This window comes from Lipotes vexillifer, unplaced genomic scaffold (genome assembly GCF_000442215.2).
Source record: "Lipotes vexillifer unplaced genomic scaffold, Lipotes_vexillifer_v1.1 scaffold641, whole genome shotgun sequence".
Taxonomy (NCBI): domain Eukaryota; kingdom Metazoa; phylum Chordata; class Mammalia; order Artiodactyla; family Lipotidae; genus Lipotes; species Lipotes vexillifer.
This window is the reverse complement of record NW_006780658.1, coordinates 2,555,516-2,575,857: the sequence shown is the minus strand read 5'-3', so window position 1 is coordinate 2,575,857 and position 20,342 is coordinate 2,555,516. Positions and strand designations below refer to the sequence as shown.

General features: G+C 38.0%; 1 protein-coding gene across 1 annotated transcript in view; it reads right to left on the bottom strand.

The window, feature by feature from the left end:
- The window catches only part of PPM1L (protein phosphatase, Mg2+/Mn2+ dependent 1L), a 344,173-nt gene that overhangs the window by 138,555 nt on the left and 185,276 nt on the right, over positions 1–20,342 (bottom strand). Inside the window, exon 6 of the mRNA XM_007454143.1 lies at positions 1,154–1,328. Coding sequence (XP_007454205.1) covers positions 1,154–1,328 — 175 coding nt within the window. The remainder of the gene's footprint in view (positions 1–1,153; positions 1,329–20,342) is intronic.

Here is a 20,342-nt window from a genome sequence, read left to right as displayed (position 1 = left end):
CTGGAAAACATAATAAAGCAAAGGAGAATCAGAGAGAGTAGAGATGTCCTGGGTGAGGCTAGAAACGGGTATCTATCATGTGGATATAAAGAGGTTAAAAGGTTGAATGAAAATGTGGACAGCTTCATAACTAGAAAAACTGCATCAGTGGTTAGGCACGTGCAGCATTTTTTTTAAAATCTGCTCTTCGGTTTGCTATTCAAGCTTGAAATCAAATGTTAAGAATGTCAGCATTGAGACTGTTTAAGATCATGTGAAAGAAAATAAGATGTAAAATAACAACTTCCTGTAGAAATAAAAACAGAAGCTCCTGGTATTAAAAAGGAAATTAATACTACCAATGTTTGACCATTAAAAACCTATTTTCCCATACTTTCTTCTCCATTTCTGGGGTGGGGCAGGAGTGGTATGACAATTTTAATCAAGATATTTTTCCTGAATAAGTTTAATTTTATTAAAGATTTTAATAATTCCAAGTAATACTGCACTGGTTTCATTAATATTAGGTTTTAGCCGACAAACCACATAATAGATAAAATGGTGGTGTAAGGAGGTCTATCCACGCCTTCACTCATAAGCTCCTTTGGATAATATGAACTTATGGAAGGCAGTGAACCGAAGTGTCCAGTGTGATTTTAGGGGCTAGGATTCATCTGAGGAGCTTAAGGAAAAGAAAGCCAAGTTCAGCTTGAAACTTCAGGAAAAAAATGATACCTCTTTAGAAAAGAAGATCTCTGAAATTAAAAAATAACACTTGAAGCAACTAACAGTTCTTGGATTATTGGATGTAAAAGTTTTCAGCTGGTATCCAAAATTGAAGTGACACTTTAAAAGATTAAATCAACAGGAGCACATGGTTGATAAAAGGCCAGAACAATTCCATTTTAAAAAGAGCCAACATTTTAAAGGGATTTGATATTTAAGAGCCATTTTTAGAAATCTCCTGATGAAATCTTTGATACTAAAACTGCAGAGAAGAAACTTACTGTTAATCCATGTTACATAACTTTGAATCCAGTCTGCCCTTCATCTTCTACCAAAGAAAAGGACCTAATTTAACCAAAATCTAAAAAGAAATTTTTTCAGGGAAAAAACATTGTGTGTGTGTGTGTGTGTGTGTGTGTGTGTGTGTGTCTATTAAAGACCAACATACCTGCTTCATCATAGGATACAGTCAATTTTTCTAGCATTTCTCGGTCAATTGATAGAATCTGCTGTTCGAGGATGGTCTGGTAAGACAATACACTATTTTCTTTGTCTTTCTCGTAGTCTTGAAGATGCTGTTTAAGGGCCTCTGGGAGTCGAGATTTTACATATTCAGCTGCCGTCTGCAGATAAAACAAGTAGAGAACCCCATGAGTATTTCTCATCTTAGGCTTTTCACTTCCCCTCAGGTGCTGTAGTGAGAACTCAAAGTACTGTGGAACCAACCCTTTAGACAATCACATCCTTGTCACTGTTGTCATTTTTAGACTCCACTGTACCAAGTAAGGTTGATCTTCAAATACACAGAATTACAGACCTCTAAGAGTTTTCTATCAGGTTTAAAGGTACAAAAGATGATGGATTGGCATTCATGGAGTTGAACTCAGAGTTTCAGCTATTCCACTGAACCCAGAAGGGTAGTAATTTTACTGGATATAAATCTGACTCGCCCTAATCTAGAATGCATAAGCTAGTAACTCATCTCAGCAGTAAACCGTCCTATGCTGTGGCATCCAAACCTCTGCTTTGCTTTGTTATTCTCTGCTCTTTAATGCTTATGCAGGAACTCTTGTGAAGTAAACAAAACGGAAAGCCCTCTGCTAGGGCTGATAACGGAATAATAGGAGAAACAGAAAACGAAGAGACCTAAAACAAAGATGCCTCAACCTGAAAAGAACTGTTCACCACTTAAATATCTTGGCCTTTATATATTTTATTCTTAACTTTCTTCCCCCTGCTTCTACATTATCTGCACAGTGTACTCCCAACTAGTAACATCTGAAATTACACACACTGACTTTCAACCAGGTAAGCAAGCTTCCCTTGGAGGTAGGAAGGAAGACATCTGTACTTTGAAAAAGACCTTCCCAAAGATTCTGATACATTCTTCTGGTGGACTGGGGCCATAGCACACTCTTCTCCCTTCCAGTTAAGAATCACAGTTGGGCTTCCCTAGTGGCGCAGTGGTTGAGAGTCCACCTGCCGATGCAGGGGACACGGGTTCGTGCCCCGGTCCGGGAAGATCCCACATGCTGCGGAGTGGCTGGGCCCGTGAGCCATGGCCGCTGAGCCCGCGCATCCAGAGCCTGTGCTCCGCAACGGGAGAGGCCACAGCAGTGAGAGGCCCGTGTACCACAAATAAAAAAAAAAAAAAAGAATCACAGTTAAAGTTAAATAGAACTTTAAGGGAGAAATTAAGTAATACGGCAGCATGTATGACTCAGGAGAATTGAAATTCTTAAAACATATCTCTTGAGAATGCCAAGAGTTTTGGCATCTTCTTACAGTGCAGTCCTCCATCATATGTATAGGGTCTAAGGTTGATAAATAAATGAAGGCATACATATATTGTTTAAAATTATACGCATCATCACTAGAAAACTAAAATAAAAGAAACTGTTAAACAGGATTGTCTCTGGGGTATGGGTCCAGGATAAGGTGAAGACACATCTACACAGTTTAATATTTTTTTAAAATTCCTGTAATTAAACAAAAATTATCTTTAAAATATGTTCTTTTGGTAAAGAACCTTCGTAGTTTTCCTTCTAAATGTTAGCACAGTTTAGGATGAAAAGAAACTTGCCAGAAGAATCAAAACTGACTTCTCAGGAAAAACTCACTGGGAAGTGGTGGAAAAAGTTATATTTCAGTCTTCAGAGTAGCCAAATACAGCACACAACACTTCATTTCCAGACTTATATTTGGATCCCCTAAGCCGGTTGCTGATGAAATTACAACTTTAAAATATCACCAAACACTGTTCATTTTCTCTGCCAGCCAGCTAGTGCAGAACAAATAAAATTATTCCATAGAATGTAAATGGACTCAGCACATTAGCACAACATATTTAATTCTAGAGTTTCATAACAATTTTCTCCTGACAATGGAGAATGAAGAGACATACTGCAGAATAACTCTTTTAAAATTCACACTACCTTGCTATTCAGTGTAACACGTGTCTTTAATTATTTTCCTTGGAAATATCTATGAGGTACAGGAAATAATTCCATAATGCACGTTTAACAAATATTGGTGTATTCAGTATAACTGAAAGCATACCACACATTTCCTTCCTATTGTGTCCACTGATTTACTCTTTTAATTCAGATCATGGTGGAGGTCTTGGAACCGGGCCTATATTTTTTACTATAGTGGAGTTTAATTTTGGCATTTCATTTCTAAAACAGTATAACTTCATGTATAGTCAGCCCTCTGTATCTGCGGGTTCCACATCTGTGGATTCAACCAGCTGCAGACAGAAAATATTTGGAAAGAAACCCTGCCCCACCAGCCCAGGTAGGTGCCCTCAGCCAGCACCAGAGCTCCTCCAACGTGGCCCTCAGCCTTGCCCATCCCATCGTGCACCCTTGGCAGGCACCGGCATCCCCCCAAAGCGGCTCCCACCCCAGGGGTCAGCCCTGTACACCAGAACACCTGCAACAGTTGTAGCCAGTACTTACAGCCAGCTGTACTGGGGGGCCAGCCCTGCACACCAGTGTGGCCTCAGTAAGAGGACCATTTTCTTACACCATATACAAAAATAAACTCAAAATGGATTAAAGACTTTAAGGCCTGAAACCATAAAACTCCTAGAAGAAAACACAGTCAGTATGCTCTTTGACACTGATCTTAGCAATATTTTTTTGGCTCTGTCCCCTCAGGCAAAGGAAACAAAAGCAAAAATAAACAAATGGAACTACATCAAACTAAAAAGCTTTTGCACCGCAAAGGAAACCATCAACAAAACAAAAAGGCAATCTAATGAACAGGAGAAGCTATTTGCAAATGGTGTTATTTGCAAAAGGGGTTATTATCCAAAGTATATAAAGAAGTCATACAATTAAATTTTAAAAATCCATTTAAAAAATGGGCGGAGAACCTGAATAGACATTTCTCCAAAGAAGACATACAGATGGCCAACTGACACATGAAAAGATGCTCAATGTCATTAATCATCAGGGAAATGCAAATCAAAATCACAATGAGATATCACCTCACACCTGTCAGAATGGCTGTCATCAAAAAGACCACAAAAAACAAGTGTTGGTAAGGGTGTGGAGAAAAGGGAACTCTTGTGCACTGTTGGTGGGAATGTAAATTGGTGTAGCCACTATGGAAAACAATATGAAGGTTCCTCAAAAAATTAAAAATAGAACTACCAAACGATCTAGCAATTCCACTTCTGGGTATTTACCCAAGGGAAAAAATCCCACTAATTCAAAAAGATATATACACCCCTATGTTCACTGTAGCACTATTTACTATAGCCAAGATATGGAAGCAACCTAAAAGTCCAGTAATAGATGAATGGATAAAAGAAGGTATGGTATATATATGTACAAAGGAATATAACTCATCTATAAAAAAGAATGAAATCTTGCCATTTGCAACAAAATGGTATTATGCTAAGTGAAATAAATTAGGCAGAGAAAGACAAACACGATGTGATCTCATTTATATGTGGAATCTAAAAAACAAACGAACAAACCAAAGAACACAGAAACAGACTTATGGATATAGAGAACAAACTGGTGGTTGCCAGAGGAAAGGGAGTGGGAGGTTGGGTGAAATAGGTGAAGGGGATTAAGAGGTGTGAACTTCGAGTTATAAAATAAATAAATCATGGAGATGTAATACACAGCATAAGGAATATATAGGCATCCCTTGTTTTATTGTGCTTCAATTTTTTGTTTTTGTTTGTTTGTTTTTAAGAATTGAGGGTTTGTGGCCACCCCACATTGTAAGATAATGGTTAGCATTTTTTAGCAATAAAGTATTTTTTTCAGAAAGTCTTCATTTTAAGCCATGAAACTGTTTCTGCAAATTGTTTTTTTTAACTTTTTATTTTATATTGGAGTATAGTTGATTAACAATGTTGTGTTAGTTTCAGGTGTACAGCAAAGTGATTCAGTTATACATATACATGTATCTATTCTTTTTCAAATTGTTTTCTCATTTAGGTTCTTACATAATATTGAGCAGAGTTCCCTGTGCTATACAGTAGGTCCTTGTTGGTTATCCATTTTAAATATAGCAGTGTGTACATGTCAATCACAAACTCCCTAACTATCTTACTCAGTGGACTCAGCGGATGAAAAAAAATATTTTTAAATTGAGTTACATTACATTGGTTTCTTAAGACATAATGCTATTGCACACTTAATAGACTATAATGTAAAAATAACTTTTACACGCAATCGGAAACCAAAAAATTCGTGACTCACTTTATTGCAATATTTGCTTTATTGCGGCAGTCTGGAACCAAACCCACAATATCTCGGAGGTATGATTGTAGTTGATAATACTGTAATAATTTTGTATGGTGACAGACGGTTACTGAACTTACTGTAGTGATCATTTTGTAACATACTTGATTGTCAAATAACTATGTTGTATACCTGAAACTAACATAATACTGTATGTCAACTATACTTCAATTTTTTTAAATTCCAAAAAAATACCAGAGAGTTCCCAAAAGCAAAAAGTGAATTTGTCATGCCAGCAACTATTTACATAGCATTTACATTGTATTTAACAACTATTTACATAGCATTTACATTGTATTAGGTATTATAAGTAATCTAGAGATGATTTAAAGTATATGCATAGGTTATATGTAAATATTACACCATTTAATATGCAACTTGAGTGACTCATATTTTGGTATCCAAGAGGGTCCTGGAACCAATCCTCTGTGGATACTGAGGGACTACTGTATAGAGTTCTTTCCTCTGGGAAAGATTTTTAAGAGGAATAGAAAGAAACAACTCTAGCAAAATACTAGCTTCTATCAAGATATTTCAAGAAATCACCTTTATACTGAGGTGATTCTCTAAATGTATTCAAATGTCAGTCAAAACCTTATGTTCAAGCATAAACCTATGCCAAAAAACAGGATGTCATACAAATACCTTATGATCTCACTTATATGTGGAAAATAAAAACAAAACAAAACAAAAACACAAAAACCAAACTCATAGATAAAGAGAATAGACTGGTGGGTGCCAGAGGTGAGCAAAATGGGTGAAAGTGGTTAAAAGATATCAAACTCCCACTTACAAAAAAAATAATAAGTCCTGGGGTTATAATGTACAGCATGCTGACTATAGTTAATAAGGCTGTACTGCTTAGTTGAAAGTTGATAAGAGAACAGATTTTAAACATTTTCATCACAGGAAGAAAATGCATAACTATGTGTGGTTAACTAGACCTTATTGTGGTGGACCATTTTGCAACATATACAAATATTGAATCATTATGCTGTATACCTGAAACTAATATATCTCAATAAAAAAAACAGGCTGTCAATATTATTAACTGAGATTGGAATTATTGCACAAGTGATAGATAAAACAAATAGCCATTTAAATTTTAAAACTTCACTAGAATTCTAAAAATGAAGTGAAAAACAAAATTAAAATATAGGATTACTTATCTATTCTTTAATCAATGATAAGTGCTACTAGAAGTTTAAGTCCTAAATTGCATATTCTTATAACCTAACTATCAGGAACAGTACTTTGTTACCATTTTCAGTGTCTTGCATTTTCTGAGCAATTTATGCAGTTATCATTCTGTATCTTCAAAATAACTTTGAGTGAAAGTAGGCAAATTATGGATTTGGCCAATCCTTCACATCCTTCAAAGTAGGCTCAAATGCTATATAAACTCTGTTAGTGAACCCACCTAGTAGCAACCAACAGTCTTTCAAGTATTTATAGAGGTACAGGTATTTTAGCTCCCCAGTTTGGCTGATGTAAAGACTGTATCTTACACATCCTGTGTTCTCCCAGCACCCAGTTCAGTACTTTCTACCACAGAAGCTTAATATCTTCACTGTATCCAAAAATCAGGGACTTTGAGATAGCTTTTAGAGAAAACTTTTGGACAGTTCATAATTCTTTGCCTGCAATCAGAACTTCCTTTCATGATTCTAGAAACAGCATACAAGTCTGGTTTTCTACTGGCAAATGGATCTACACCTGGTCTTCAATCATTATTGGAGCCATTATTTTTAGGAAGTAAATGGCTGAAACCCAAATCATCATTCACATGCCAACATGGTAAATTATGTACTTCATATACAAAGCTGTATATGAAGCTTTATTTAACGACTTCCTCTCCATAATTGTTTGATCTTTTCCATTCTTCCCTTTATTTCTTCATTTGGCAATGAACTCAATTCTGCTAGGGACTCTCTGAGCAGTCATGTAGAATGCCTCAGAATTGTGTCCGAGTGAAGGGTTGCCTTGAGGGGTGTTAACTCCTCCTGGGCATTCAGATTTTGCTTGTCTGAACTGCTGAGTAGGTTCCCAAACATACCCCAGGTGGTGGCAGAGAAGCCTCAGGACAGAAAGGGGAAGACACAGTTTCATCAGTTCCGGTTACACCTGGGAAGATGGTTAACAGCTAGAATAAAAAGATGAGCTAAAAGCTTGTGAGGTAGGGCACAAAAGGTGCCCAAAGCACCTTCTTACAGAATGTGCATACATTCATATTACCCATGCCAACTTCAGTCTGGAAGACAGAAAAGGGCTAGAGTATAAACCCTGTTAAAGGACTCAATGGATGAAAAAGATAAAAGCAGCAGAATGATTGAGGATCTAAATTCTGGGAACCTAGTGGATAGAATGCTGACCTAGTACGTCATTATGCTAAAATGCTATTTACTATAACAGTTGAAAGTTCTTTAAGAAATAACGAGTGTATATGAAAGAGTTTGGTGGGGGACAGGGAGGGAGAGTGCAAAAAAAACAGTGCATTTCAAAAGCTGCTAAACGCTTCACAGTTCATCTTAAAAAGAAAACCTGTTAGCCAGCCAATTCTAATTTATTGAGCGTCTGCTGAGTGAAGCACATTAGATTTGATACTGTTGGGAGAACAGACCTCTGCCATCAACCTGCAGTTTTAACATGCAAACAGCACACACAGGTGAAACCCTGGAAAAACACATTTTACAAACCAACACAAAAACAGACATAAATCTTGAGATGAATTTTGTTTAACATATGAGCTACTGTGAGTGCTGAGCGGCCTCTAGGGAGAGAAATTAAAGACGGCACAAGAAAACGAATCAGGAAATCATTCCGGTGGAGTTTAAGGATCAGTTTCGAGGTAAGAAGTTCTTGCTGGAGGAAAGAAAAGCAATCTAGAAAGTAGTGAATGTGAGTTCATGGGGAAAAATCATAAAAGAAGGTGATGAAACTAGGAGTCTGAGACAGCTGGCACGTGGAGAAGTTTTAACTCTCTGTTATACCGGGGAGCTTTGATTTGTAGCAGTTAGTAACAGGAAACAACCGAAACATCAAAGAGTGAATAAATTATCAAATCTTGTCTGAGTAAGAATGTGCTTGGAGTTGAGCTTAAAATGCACTGAAAGAGAGGAAGATTAAAGCAGGGAGACAAGTAAAAAGTCTGAAGGAAAGGAAAATGGCCTTCTACACTGTGATTGGAATATAAATCGGACACTTTTGGGACAGCAAATGAAAAAAAGTAACAAAAACTTTAAAGTAATTTACACTTTTAACTTAGTAATTGTCTTTCCAGGAATTTATTTTAAGAAAAAGTTAAAGATGAGCATAAAGACTTGTGTAGCAAGCATGTTTATCAAGGTATTATTCAAGATAATGAATGTTTGTCTACAAATTGGTTGATTATGTCACGGGATAGCCAAGAAATGGAATACAATGCAGCTATTAAAAATCATGTTATGAAAGAATACTAATAATGTAGGAAAACGTTTATAATAAAGAGCAGATTACAAAGCAGTTTGTTTACGACACATATGAGGGGAAAATGGGTGAATTACGTTAATATGAATCATTAGTTATCTCAGACTAATAAGAGTTTGGGTGATATTTTTTCTCTATGCAGTTTTCTTCATTTTCCAAATTTTCTAAAATAAAAAAAAGAGAAAAATGATTGACCACTTTCTATGTGCCAAGCACTGTGCTGAATGCTTCACATGTGTTCGCTTATTTCACCCTCACGAAAACACTTATTGGTTTTCACAGATGAGGAAACAGACTCAGAGAGGTTAAGTATTTTATCCTTGGTTACGCAGTGAGTCGTGGATTGGAGCAGGAATCACCAAATGCTTTTGAACCAGAAAAGAAAAAAATTTTTGTATTTTAAAAAGAAGGCAATGCCTACTGTGGTTCCTTCTTTTGCAGGGTAAAGCAGCCCCAGACTAGGATAAAGCCATTGAGAAGAGAATAAAAGAGCACATGAGCAAAGCTTGGTGACAGATGGAAAAGAAAAGCCCATAAAATGGCTTCAGTGTTGCAAAACTGGAAGCTAAAGATGATGGAGATGCTATTGAAAACAATGGGAAAACAGAATACAGTGAAACATATTAAATTTACTTTGAACACTTAACTGTAAGCCTGAAAACCATCCACCTCTCTGTATTTTATGGAATATCCACCACCCCTTAAAAAAAGAAAAACCTCTAGGAGGAAAAAGTATTATTTTTTAGAACTCCAAAGAAAAATATCATACTAATGATTTTGGTTACAAGTTCCAGGGAGGCAAAAGTTATTTCCAAGAAAAGATATTAAATGATATTAAATTAAATTCTAATAGAGCCTCCATTAGAGAACGATCAGGAGTAAATTAGAACTATGTTCAAATCACTTTTAGTATTTTTCTCTAGGACTTTAGCAAGGGTAAGTTACTATTCATTTTAACTTTAACAGATTTAAAATAAAAACAGGCTTCTGATGTCCTTAACCATGAAACCATGCTTTACAATTTTTATTTAGTACTGCATATTTCATAGTTGTAGGAGGCTTTTTTGCCCCCTTCTTTTCAATCAAATGTTCTGTTTTATTACCAAGTCTAAGACCTAGTATACAGTATACAATTTTATATTTTAAAAAATTAGGTATGGTATTCAAAGGAAAGAAAGCTTCCCCTATACTCAATAAATTCTTACTTAGAAGATATTTTTAAAATCAAGGAATGGATTTTATCATTAAGTTTGTAATGAGTTGTTATAAATGTTGATCCTGATGTAAAGACCCAATTTCAAAGCAAATTTGAAAACCCAACAGATGAGATTCTAAGATTACAAAACCTTGAAAATGCATCTTAAGAAGAAATACCCACTTTTGCCTCAAGGATGGTCCAGGCTGTGCTTTGCCAAGACAAGAAGTTTCAGGCTTTTAATATCTTTCCAATTATCTGATTTTATAAATTACCCTTCCCCCTTCATTTTATTTAATGTGTGCGCGCGCGCGCACACACACACACACACACACACACACACACACACACACAGAGTAATTTGGCAGAGAGACATCCTCAAGCTCCACTGAAATGAATGGGACGAATAATTGATGGCAGCGCCTTTCAGTTTATATTTACACAATATATATGCCTGGCTTGGAACACACAGTGCGGCTGCTTCTGATATGAGTGTCGATTATGAATGGACACAGGCTTCTAAGACTGGATCAAAAGGAGACTAAAGCAAAGAGGCTGATCCTGGGACCCATGCTAAGGCTAAATTTAACATTGATGCCACACACAATAAGGTGCTATATCTGGCTCCAAGGGCATCTGATCAGTGACCCTCTGAGGAGAAGCAGATTTTGACAATGAGGAAGACACACAAGGGAGGTTAGGTGGGAAATCAATTCTGCAAATGCTGAGTAGAAAAGAGCTGAATTTTAGGAAACAGTACCTCAGGGATGGTCGCTAGGTATTCAGGAGACAAAAGAGAGATCATAAAGCAGATCATTCAAAATTCGTGCCACAGGAAGACAGAAGAGAGAAGGAGGTAATATTTTTATAGCAGACAAGGTTGCCCTGCCCTTGAAGGGAGGTGAATGCACATGTGCTGAGTTGACAGCAGCCAGCATGGACGGCATGTGAATTTACTTAGGTCCACCTTGCCATCCATCTTTCTTAGGGTAACATACCATTAACTTTTGACAACTGCTCTTTGGCTCCAGGCACTTCCAAACAAAGTCAGAGCGAGCACCCTTGCCCACCAGCAAGAGGACAGAGGCAAGGGAGTTGTTCTTTTCTCTCGCCTGCCAAGAGTGTCATTTCTTTCCGTTTTTAGTCTTTGCCACTTCTAACCTGGAGGGGTTATTTAAATAAGAAAAACCTCTTTGAGAGGACGAGCTTGCACTCCTGAATTCATAATTCTGTCTCAAGAAGGCAAATTTGATTCCTTCAAGACACAAGGCATCAGGAAAAAGTCTCAGACTTAAAACTGAAGTGTGTCAATGCTATCCTATGCTTATTATGGAGATTTGAGATTGCTCTGGAGAACCAAAGCTGTGGACATGCAAATGCTAGTCAGTTGTGTGGCAAAATGACCACCACAGAGGGCACAACACTCAGCATGCTAGGGACTCGGAGCCATATAACCTAACCTACTTAATATGGAGAGTGAAGTTTTCATTTAGTTTAAACACTAAGATGACGACTGCTAAGTTATAGGTTCAGGACAATTCCTCCGGGATTCCTCAAGGGACAAACCTTTAATAACTCTTATCAGTCATCTGATCCACATGTAATCTGAGGCACATTCACATGGTAGCACCAAGCATGCTATAGCATGAAAATATAATTAAAACTCCACTTCTTGAATGATGGCTTCCCTGACAGCAGATGGAGGCCTTATATATATATATATATATATATATATATATATATGTATATATATATATATATATATCTCTTGCAGTACAGCGGTATCAAATACTGTTCAGCCATGTGGTCCATCTTCCTAATCTTACTATCTTGGTGAAATCTACATTCAGACTCTAAGGGATTAAAAATTTATCTTTTTACAGTCTAAAGAAAAGTTGAGGTTATTTCGCTACTACTACTACTAAAGTGATGATTAATAAATTCTTTGGCCCTCAGTTACCACACATATTCCAGAGAGTCAGGGGGAACAGTCCATACTATATTAGTTCCACGGTCCTTCTTTTTTCTCTTTCTTTTATTTTAAAGCGCATACACACACCTAAGTTCTCCTGAGAGATGGCAACATAAAAACTGCCAACCAGCAGAGTTCTTAAACCTGTCGAGAAAACAAGCAGCACGCAGCTAGAGCGGTCTTGTTAAATTTGTGTGATAGGTGAGTTCCTTTGTCTTCAGCGGTTATAAAGAGAAGTAAGATATTGTTTCACATTCTATACCCTTGAGATCATTAGAAGAAAAACGTTTGTTTACAGAAAGAAAAATATTTCCTATTTGAAAGGAAATTAATTACTGATAAGATTCCCTTCCATTTCTGAATGTTGGGCTATAAAGCTTGACAAAAATTTAACTTCCATGAGTGCTATACAAATGTATTCTAGAAAGTTCCATGCATAACGCTAACTAAAAATGTCCTTGGGGAGTCAGGAAGCCAATGGGACCAACTGTTATAACGAATTATAAAACAACGCATGAATTATTAATCAAAAAGGACTCTGTAGGTATGACAATAGAGCAGTCCCTCAGGGAGTCAGCCAAAAGCTCCTTGCTGGCAACAGGGCCAGAGAACCCCTCCTGGGCCTCACTTGACTCCTGCCCATAACTTCCTATCAGGCTCTTTAGGGAGCACGTTCAGAGAGCAGGTGTAGCCACGACGGTAGGGAACCACAGGCCAATGCCAGTTGGGTTGATGTCCCCAATTTGACATGGCTTTAAGAACTGCCTTCAAGGGACTTCCCTGGTGGCTCAGTGGTTAAGAATCCGCCTGCCAATGCAGGGGACACGGGTTCGAACCCTGGTCCAGGAAGATCCCACATGCCATGGAGCAACTAAGCCCGTGTGCAACAACTACTGAGCCCATGCACCACAACTACTGAGCCCACGAGCCACAAGTACTGAAGCCCGCATGCTTAGAGCCCATGCTCCGCAACAAAAGAAGCCACCACAATGAGAAGCCCACGCACCGCAATGAAGAATAGCCCCCACTCGTGGCAACTAGAGAAAGCCCACGCGCAGCAACGAAGACCCAACAGAGCCATAAATTAATTAATTAATTAATTAATTAATTTTAAAAAGTGCCTTCAAAACCAGTATGAGATTTAGGCTCCTTGTATGTGCAGTGGGGGGCTGGAAAAGGGTCCATCTTTCTGTCCAGGAATCTGGTCTAACGTAGTGTGATTTGAGGAACCCGAGAAGGATCCCTGCCCCCAAATCATTTTCCCTTTTGGGTTTGAGCCCTGAAATTCTAACATTACAGCTTGCAATCTCTGGTTTATGCCAGTTCTTCCCCTTCCCAAAAGGCAAATATTTTAAGGAAGAGTAATACACCAAGAAATGGTCAGTCTTAGTGTGGACATGTTGATCAGATTTTTACACACAGGGAGGGGGAAAGAGAAGCAGGAAAGCACCCAGAGAAATCCCTGGGAATAAGGTGTAAAGTTGGCAAGTAAAGGTCAGGAAAGACAAATGTTGTCTACTCAGAAATTCAACCCTGTATAGAGGAACACACAAAAATCTGTACTGCCTGAAAGTTTTATTTAGTCTTCACCACCACTGGCTCTACCCGCAAGACCAACCATCAAAACTATTTTGAGGTTAACCTGAGAAGGAAAATGTAATTTGTTGCATCTCACACGTAGGTCAATAAAGAATGCATTCGGTAGCCATCTACCGCATATTGGTTTTTTTTTCCACTTACTAAATTTATATTTTACCCCTTTCCAGACAGGATATGAGGCAACTGATCACAACACTGTACTTTCTATGTTAATTAATTTATAACATTGAAACTAAAGATGGAATAACTTTAATATATTCTAAATATTACATCTTAAGGAGCCTTCACAGTGCCTTTTATGTTAAAGGTGCACAATATATGTTTTTTACATAAATGAATGAGTGAAGTCAAACAACATGAACAATCTCAGTGGCACATTGTTTTAAAACTACTCCTGTACGGATAGGAGTCATCGCTTACGTTGCAAACGTATCTTCCAGAACAAAAGCTATTGCTGCCTCACTAGAGCTGCCACAGCACTGCCCTTCATCAGACCTCTACTACAGCTCTCTACCACTTCATTCATAGTGTCTCCATCTAGTCATCTATTTGCCTCATCACTAATTTATGAGCAACTAGCAGGTAGGACAAACGTTTTTTCACATACGACGGTTTCCCTAATATCTAGCCCAGTGCAGGCATGCTGGAAGAAAATGATGGAGAGGGGGTGCTTTAAAACTAGGCTTAAAACCCTGTGAGTGATCATTCTATATAGCCACAAACATAAAAGAAAAAAGGACCAGGCCCCCCTGTGATTCTTTCTATCAGACATTGCCATAAGGCATATAGATGTCATACTATTTTATATTTCTTGGGCACCAAATCTTGTTTAATACCACAGAAACAGGACGGCTGGTTTAGGCAGAGCCAGAGTTTATCTCAAACCAAGAAAGTGTTTCTTGTAATTTATGTATAATTTCGAACCTAAATGAAAATCTGATGAGAGCAATGGATCCTCTTCCCAGAAACACACACAAAGTATCTAGTGTCCCATTTTAGGAACCCAGGTATGAAGTTCATGAACCGGATCACCTTGAAGTCTTATTAGATCCAAGCATGAAAAGGGCACTAGGTACAGGGCTGTAGTTTCTCCTACAAAATGATGTGGTTAGACTTGATCAGTATTTCTCAAGGGTGGTACTCCAACCGCTTCCGAAGCACCTGGGAGCAGGGGAGGGGTGTCTTAAAAACGCAGAATATGGGTCCTGCTCCATAGTTAGTAAATCACAATTTTTCAGGTAGGACCCTAGAATCTGCTTTTTAAACTTGTGCTACATTTCAACAAGCTCACTGAAGGGTGATACCTACGGATTCTACCCCTTTGAGTTCTGATTTTATAACATCTAGGCACATGTATTCTTACAAAGCTAGACAACAAATTCTGATGTACATCCAGAGTTGTACAAGACTCTCCACAATAACAGCCCTCTGCATCCCCCAGGACTCAGTTTGGCAAGTAAACATTTAAAATTCTTGTAACAACCTTGACTGTGCGCAGCGACATTCCCACATGGCCTGTCCACACTCAGTGCCACGGGCTTTTTTTACAGCATCAAATTGCCAATCCGCTCAGCCTCTGAAAGGGTGAGCCCTCCCTAAAGCAACCTAACTGACCTTGAGTACTTCTGATACCAGGAGGACCTGGAACCCTTTTCCAACAGCTTGTGGGCAATCAAGCAAATATCAGCAAGCTGTGTGAAACAGGCCACAGGATGACCTGTGGCAAAGCACCTTGAAAACACAGTGATTTCCTCTTGACCAAGCCCAGGCCTGATCAGAGCACTAAGCTGACCTCTGCTGGGGACGGCCAATGGAATTGTGAAGCCTGGATGAGAGAAGCAAAATGCAGCAGAGAGGAAAGCAAATCAGCATTCCCAGCAGTGTTGCATAACTTTGCATACAGAGTTTGAAAGGGTATCTTATTTTAGCAAGAGAAAAATGGGATACCTAATTGTGTGGAAAAGCTATAATTCCAGCAGTGAATGCAGCTGCTTGTGTAAATATAAAACGACACATTTTAAAATCTGAATGGGCAAATAGTTCAGAGAAAAATATACCCTTTCCCAAGTCCTGCTTCACCTCCAAAAGACGACAGCAGTACGAGCAGGCGTGCGGTCATAGGCTAGAACTAATCCTTTCCATTAATATTTGAGTGTCTACTATGTGTCAGGCACTGTGCTAGCCGCTAGGAATAAATGGTGGGCACAAGTCAACATGTCTCTGCCCTCATGGGCCATTAAGCCCAGACCCACCCTGAGAATCCTTCTCAATACAGTATTCCAGGCAGCAACCAGTCAACCAAAGTTAGGGTAGGAGATGAAACCTGTTCATGAGCCTTGGTCTAAATCCAGGGTGGCCAACTACAGTAAAAACACCTGTTTTTGTGAATAAAGTTTTATTTGAACATGACCCCACCCAATTGTTCATATATTGTCTATGGCTGCTTCTGAACTTCAAGGGAAGCACTGAGCAGTGAATAGAGTCTGTATGGTACACAAAGCCTAAAATATTTACCGTATGGCTCCTTACAGAAAGTTTACCAAACCCTGGTATAGATGAATTGCCAAACTAAAGCAAAATTAGCAGACGTGTGTGTGTATGTGTGTGTATACAACTGACGTTGTTTAGCTTGCGTTTATTATTTGCCCTCACGTATTGAGCACTATGTTGGGTTTCAGGTGTACTAAAATCAGTTGTACAGAGTTGTCACCTTGAAAGAGCTCACAATCTAGCTACAGAAATGACTAAAGAGATAATCACAAAACAATTTGATCAGTTCTAAAACATAAGTACATACAATTCGCTGTGTAAACCCAACAAAGTGATTGAAAACTCTAACACCCCAGAGAGATTTCTCAAGCATTCTATTGCTTTCCACTTGACCACACAACCTAAAAAGTCAAGGAGAGTCTTGGACATTGCAGTCCTGTGGCAATCCTCAGAGGAAATGAGTGGATAAAAATGTAGCCAGACAATATAAAGAGTGGCTGCTTGAACTTGATGTAACATTAAAAATTAAAAGGTCATCAGGCATTCTAAAAACAATGGGCAACTGGTGATGCCCCATAAAAAACTAACTTTAGCAACTTTGGATTCTCCAAACTGTCGTTTGTCAGGAACCACATAATCAAGGGAAAATGAACAAGGTTCCAAAGAGACATGTAAAGTTTGAATTAGGATTCACAGTAGATTGGCAGGGACATAATAAATTCATAATTATAGTAACCCACAGCTGCTTCAACCTTAGAAAACAATGAACTGCTTAGCGAGGGCTGCTGTCTCTGAAATGGCAAGCAAAGGCCATCTGCTATGGAACAGTGTCCTGTCTTTAGGTCCATAGCCAAGGGAGACCCACCTCGAGATTTACTATTGCAACAAGCAATTTCCAAATGTCATAAATCAGTATGGAAATTGTTAGACAAGAAAAAGTATAAACTTTGCCATTCACAATACTCAATTATTAATTTCCTTTTATTCCCCAAGGTAGTACCTGTGATTCTTCTTCAAAACATATTGATCTGAATGCCCTAGGATAAAGAAGTCATTAAATAAGTCAACATGACTTACGACACCCACTCAACAAACCAAGCTTTCTTTCCTAACACAAATCATATGTCCACATTCAGGCAATTAAATAGTGAAGCTTAATAGAATGTTAGAAGACAGGTGGCTGGCCATTTTTGCTTTGGATAGCTATTTATAAATTGAGTTGCCAGCTCTGAAATCACTCTTTCGAGAGATGTATGAAACAAAATTTTATATGCAACACATTTTAACTTAATACTTTAATGGTACCCTTCCAAAGAACTAGATAAATTCTCAGGGCCCTTTTTTTGGTTCTTCAGTTAAAGAGAAAATTAAATTTGGATATATATGTGTGTGTCCTATGTAATTTTTCAAATGAAAGTTCTATAAATGATAGCTCAAATCCGTAATACCTCATTTAACAAGTGCCACCAGGGAATGAAGACTTCCACATAAGTGAATGTCCCATTTAACTCAACTTTACTACTCTAAATGATGAAAAATTATTTTAACCTCTTTTGACGGAAATGTTTCTAAATTGAAACACATACTTCTGCAGTTTTTCAAAGAGAATGCATGGAAGAAAATTCAGCATTTGGGGGGTTGATTTAAGGCCATTTTTGGAACATGAAGGGAGGGTTGTAACGTGCATGTCTCCTGCATATGAAGTTGATTCCTACACCAAATCACCCTGGTTACTGTAAGAAGCTCTGGGTTCTCCTTCCATAGGCAGATAATGCTGCTTCTAAGTGGCTACTTTAGGCACAATTATCTACCCTAAAGACTTGGAAAATGTTTAACTTTCTTATTGGAGAGAGGTGCATGGGCTTTGTGATGTTTCCCCTTAGTCGTTTTTTGTTAAACTCCTGGTCCATTATAGTGATCCAGATAGCTGAAATGGAAAAATAAGGTCTATCCATCAGATAAGTGGAATATAAAAAGTCAGCAATGTGAATATTGAATGCATATCTATACTTTTTATTAGAAATCATAAGGAACTTCCTTTTAGATTCACATACTCCAAGAAAACCCATCAAAATGGCATGAATGGGCTTCCCTGGTGGCGCAGTGGTTGAGAGTCCGCCTGCTGATTCAGGGGACACGGGTTCGTGCCCCGGTCCGGGAGTTTAAATATCTTTATAAACAAGCATTATAAAACTTTCCAGTTTTATTCTATTACATACTGGAACATATAAACAATATTTAGTTCCATACATCTTATTTGCCCAATTAATGTTTGAAAACATTATTTGTGATTGACCAACTTCTTAAAATATTAAGAAAACAAATGTACAAGAATGAAAGAACAATACAAGGGAGTTTTTCTTGACTCTCTGTTTCTGGAAACCAACATGAAACAGTGGAAATTTCATATTAAGGAACAGTAATCATCTTAGCTTCTGTATGGTTTTAGTTAAGCATGAACCTGTAGTTACCCTTTTCGTCCACCAGATGGCAACCATGAATCAAGTGAAATAACTTTCATGATACTCTAGAGGGAAACTAAAAATGTAGTGAGGAGGGATGGTTGTCCTCGGGTAGACTAGAGGAGCAATTGCTAAAATTCAGTTATGAAAAGCGGATAGCTGCCTGTACTGGACGGCAAAGCAACCTTAATAATTCATGCAAGTATTCATTCTTTCAACATAACTACTGAGTGTTAACAATGCTCCTAGCATTGTGCTGAATATAGAGAGCAAAAATAAAGTCCTTGCCCTCAAAAAGCTTATGACTTAAGGAAGCAGATGAGTGGTAAAGAGATAATGACAAATGAGTACAATAAATTCTATAAGTGAGAAGCCTTGGAAACACCACGTCACAAGAGATACAGGAGCTGCATCTTGAGAGGCCTGCGTACCAAAAAAAAGAAAAAAAAGAATTTGTGGAATAAAATTTAAGACTGGGAAGTAGCTGGGAGACTTATTTTTTAAAGTAACATCTATAAATTGGTTCAACTGTTCTTTTAAAGTCATAGAGAAAATAACTCCATTTCTTCATACATTCTCAAACTTAGATCCGTCTATCACATTTGCTTCACAAATCCATGAGATAGCTCAACAAGAACGTTATATTTCTTCCTTCTTCCACCAAGTGTATTAGAAAAGTAAATTATCATATAGGTCATTTTAAGTCATCCCTTCCCTGATTATTGCCTGCTTAAAGAACAATTGAATTATATAGTTGAAATTTGCTAAGAGAGTAGACCTTAAATGTTCCTCCCCCCACAAAAGAGGAAGGAGGAGGAGGAAAACATGAGGTGATGGATGTGTTAATTAACTGGATGGGGGGAATCCTTTCACATTGTAAATGTATGTCAAATCACCATGATGTACACTTTAAATATCTTACAAATTTATATGTCTATTATACCTCAGTTAAGCTGAAAAAAGAACAACTGAAACTTGACTCAATCATACCTTGGAATTTCTCTAAGAAATATTTAGTTTATAAGGCCCCAAATTGGCATAGTTAACCTTGCAGCCTAGAAACTGTATATTAAAAAAAATTTTTTTTTAATCTCAACATGATAAAGTTAGGCCTTAAACTGTGGTCTCTCCCGTTGCAGAGCACAGGCTCCGGACACGCAGGCTCAGCAGCCATGGCTCACGGGCCCAGCCGCTGCGCAGCATGTGGGATCTTCCCGGACCAGGGCATGAACCCGTGTCCCCTGCATCGGCAGGTGGACTCTCAACCACTGTGCCACCAGGGAAGCCCTATTCCACGAATTTTTAAACTGTCTGTATGTTTGTATGTATTTAATATTTCCCTCTGTCACACCATCCTACTTTGGAGGTGCTAATGAGAAATTTAAGGCAGGATACAAAAAAAATCTATAAAACCTATGTAAGTGTAGAGCCTGAGAATTAACTATAATTTGATAGACTAATCACAGAGAAAAAAAAATAGTTCACAAGCTGCTTATATCTGTTTTGCAGGTATCATGTTAAGTAGTAATCTCTCAAAGTTAAATTGCATAAGCCTAATGAACAGAAGGCATACCGATTACCCAGATGGTGAAAAATATGCTTATATTTTCATGTATCATTGGAACAGAAGTTTCTCCAAAACCTCTGTTAACTTCAGTGACTTAGGAGCCATCAGTTGCAGTGTGGCT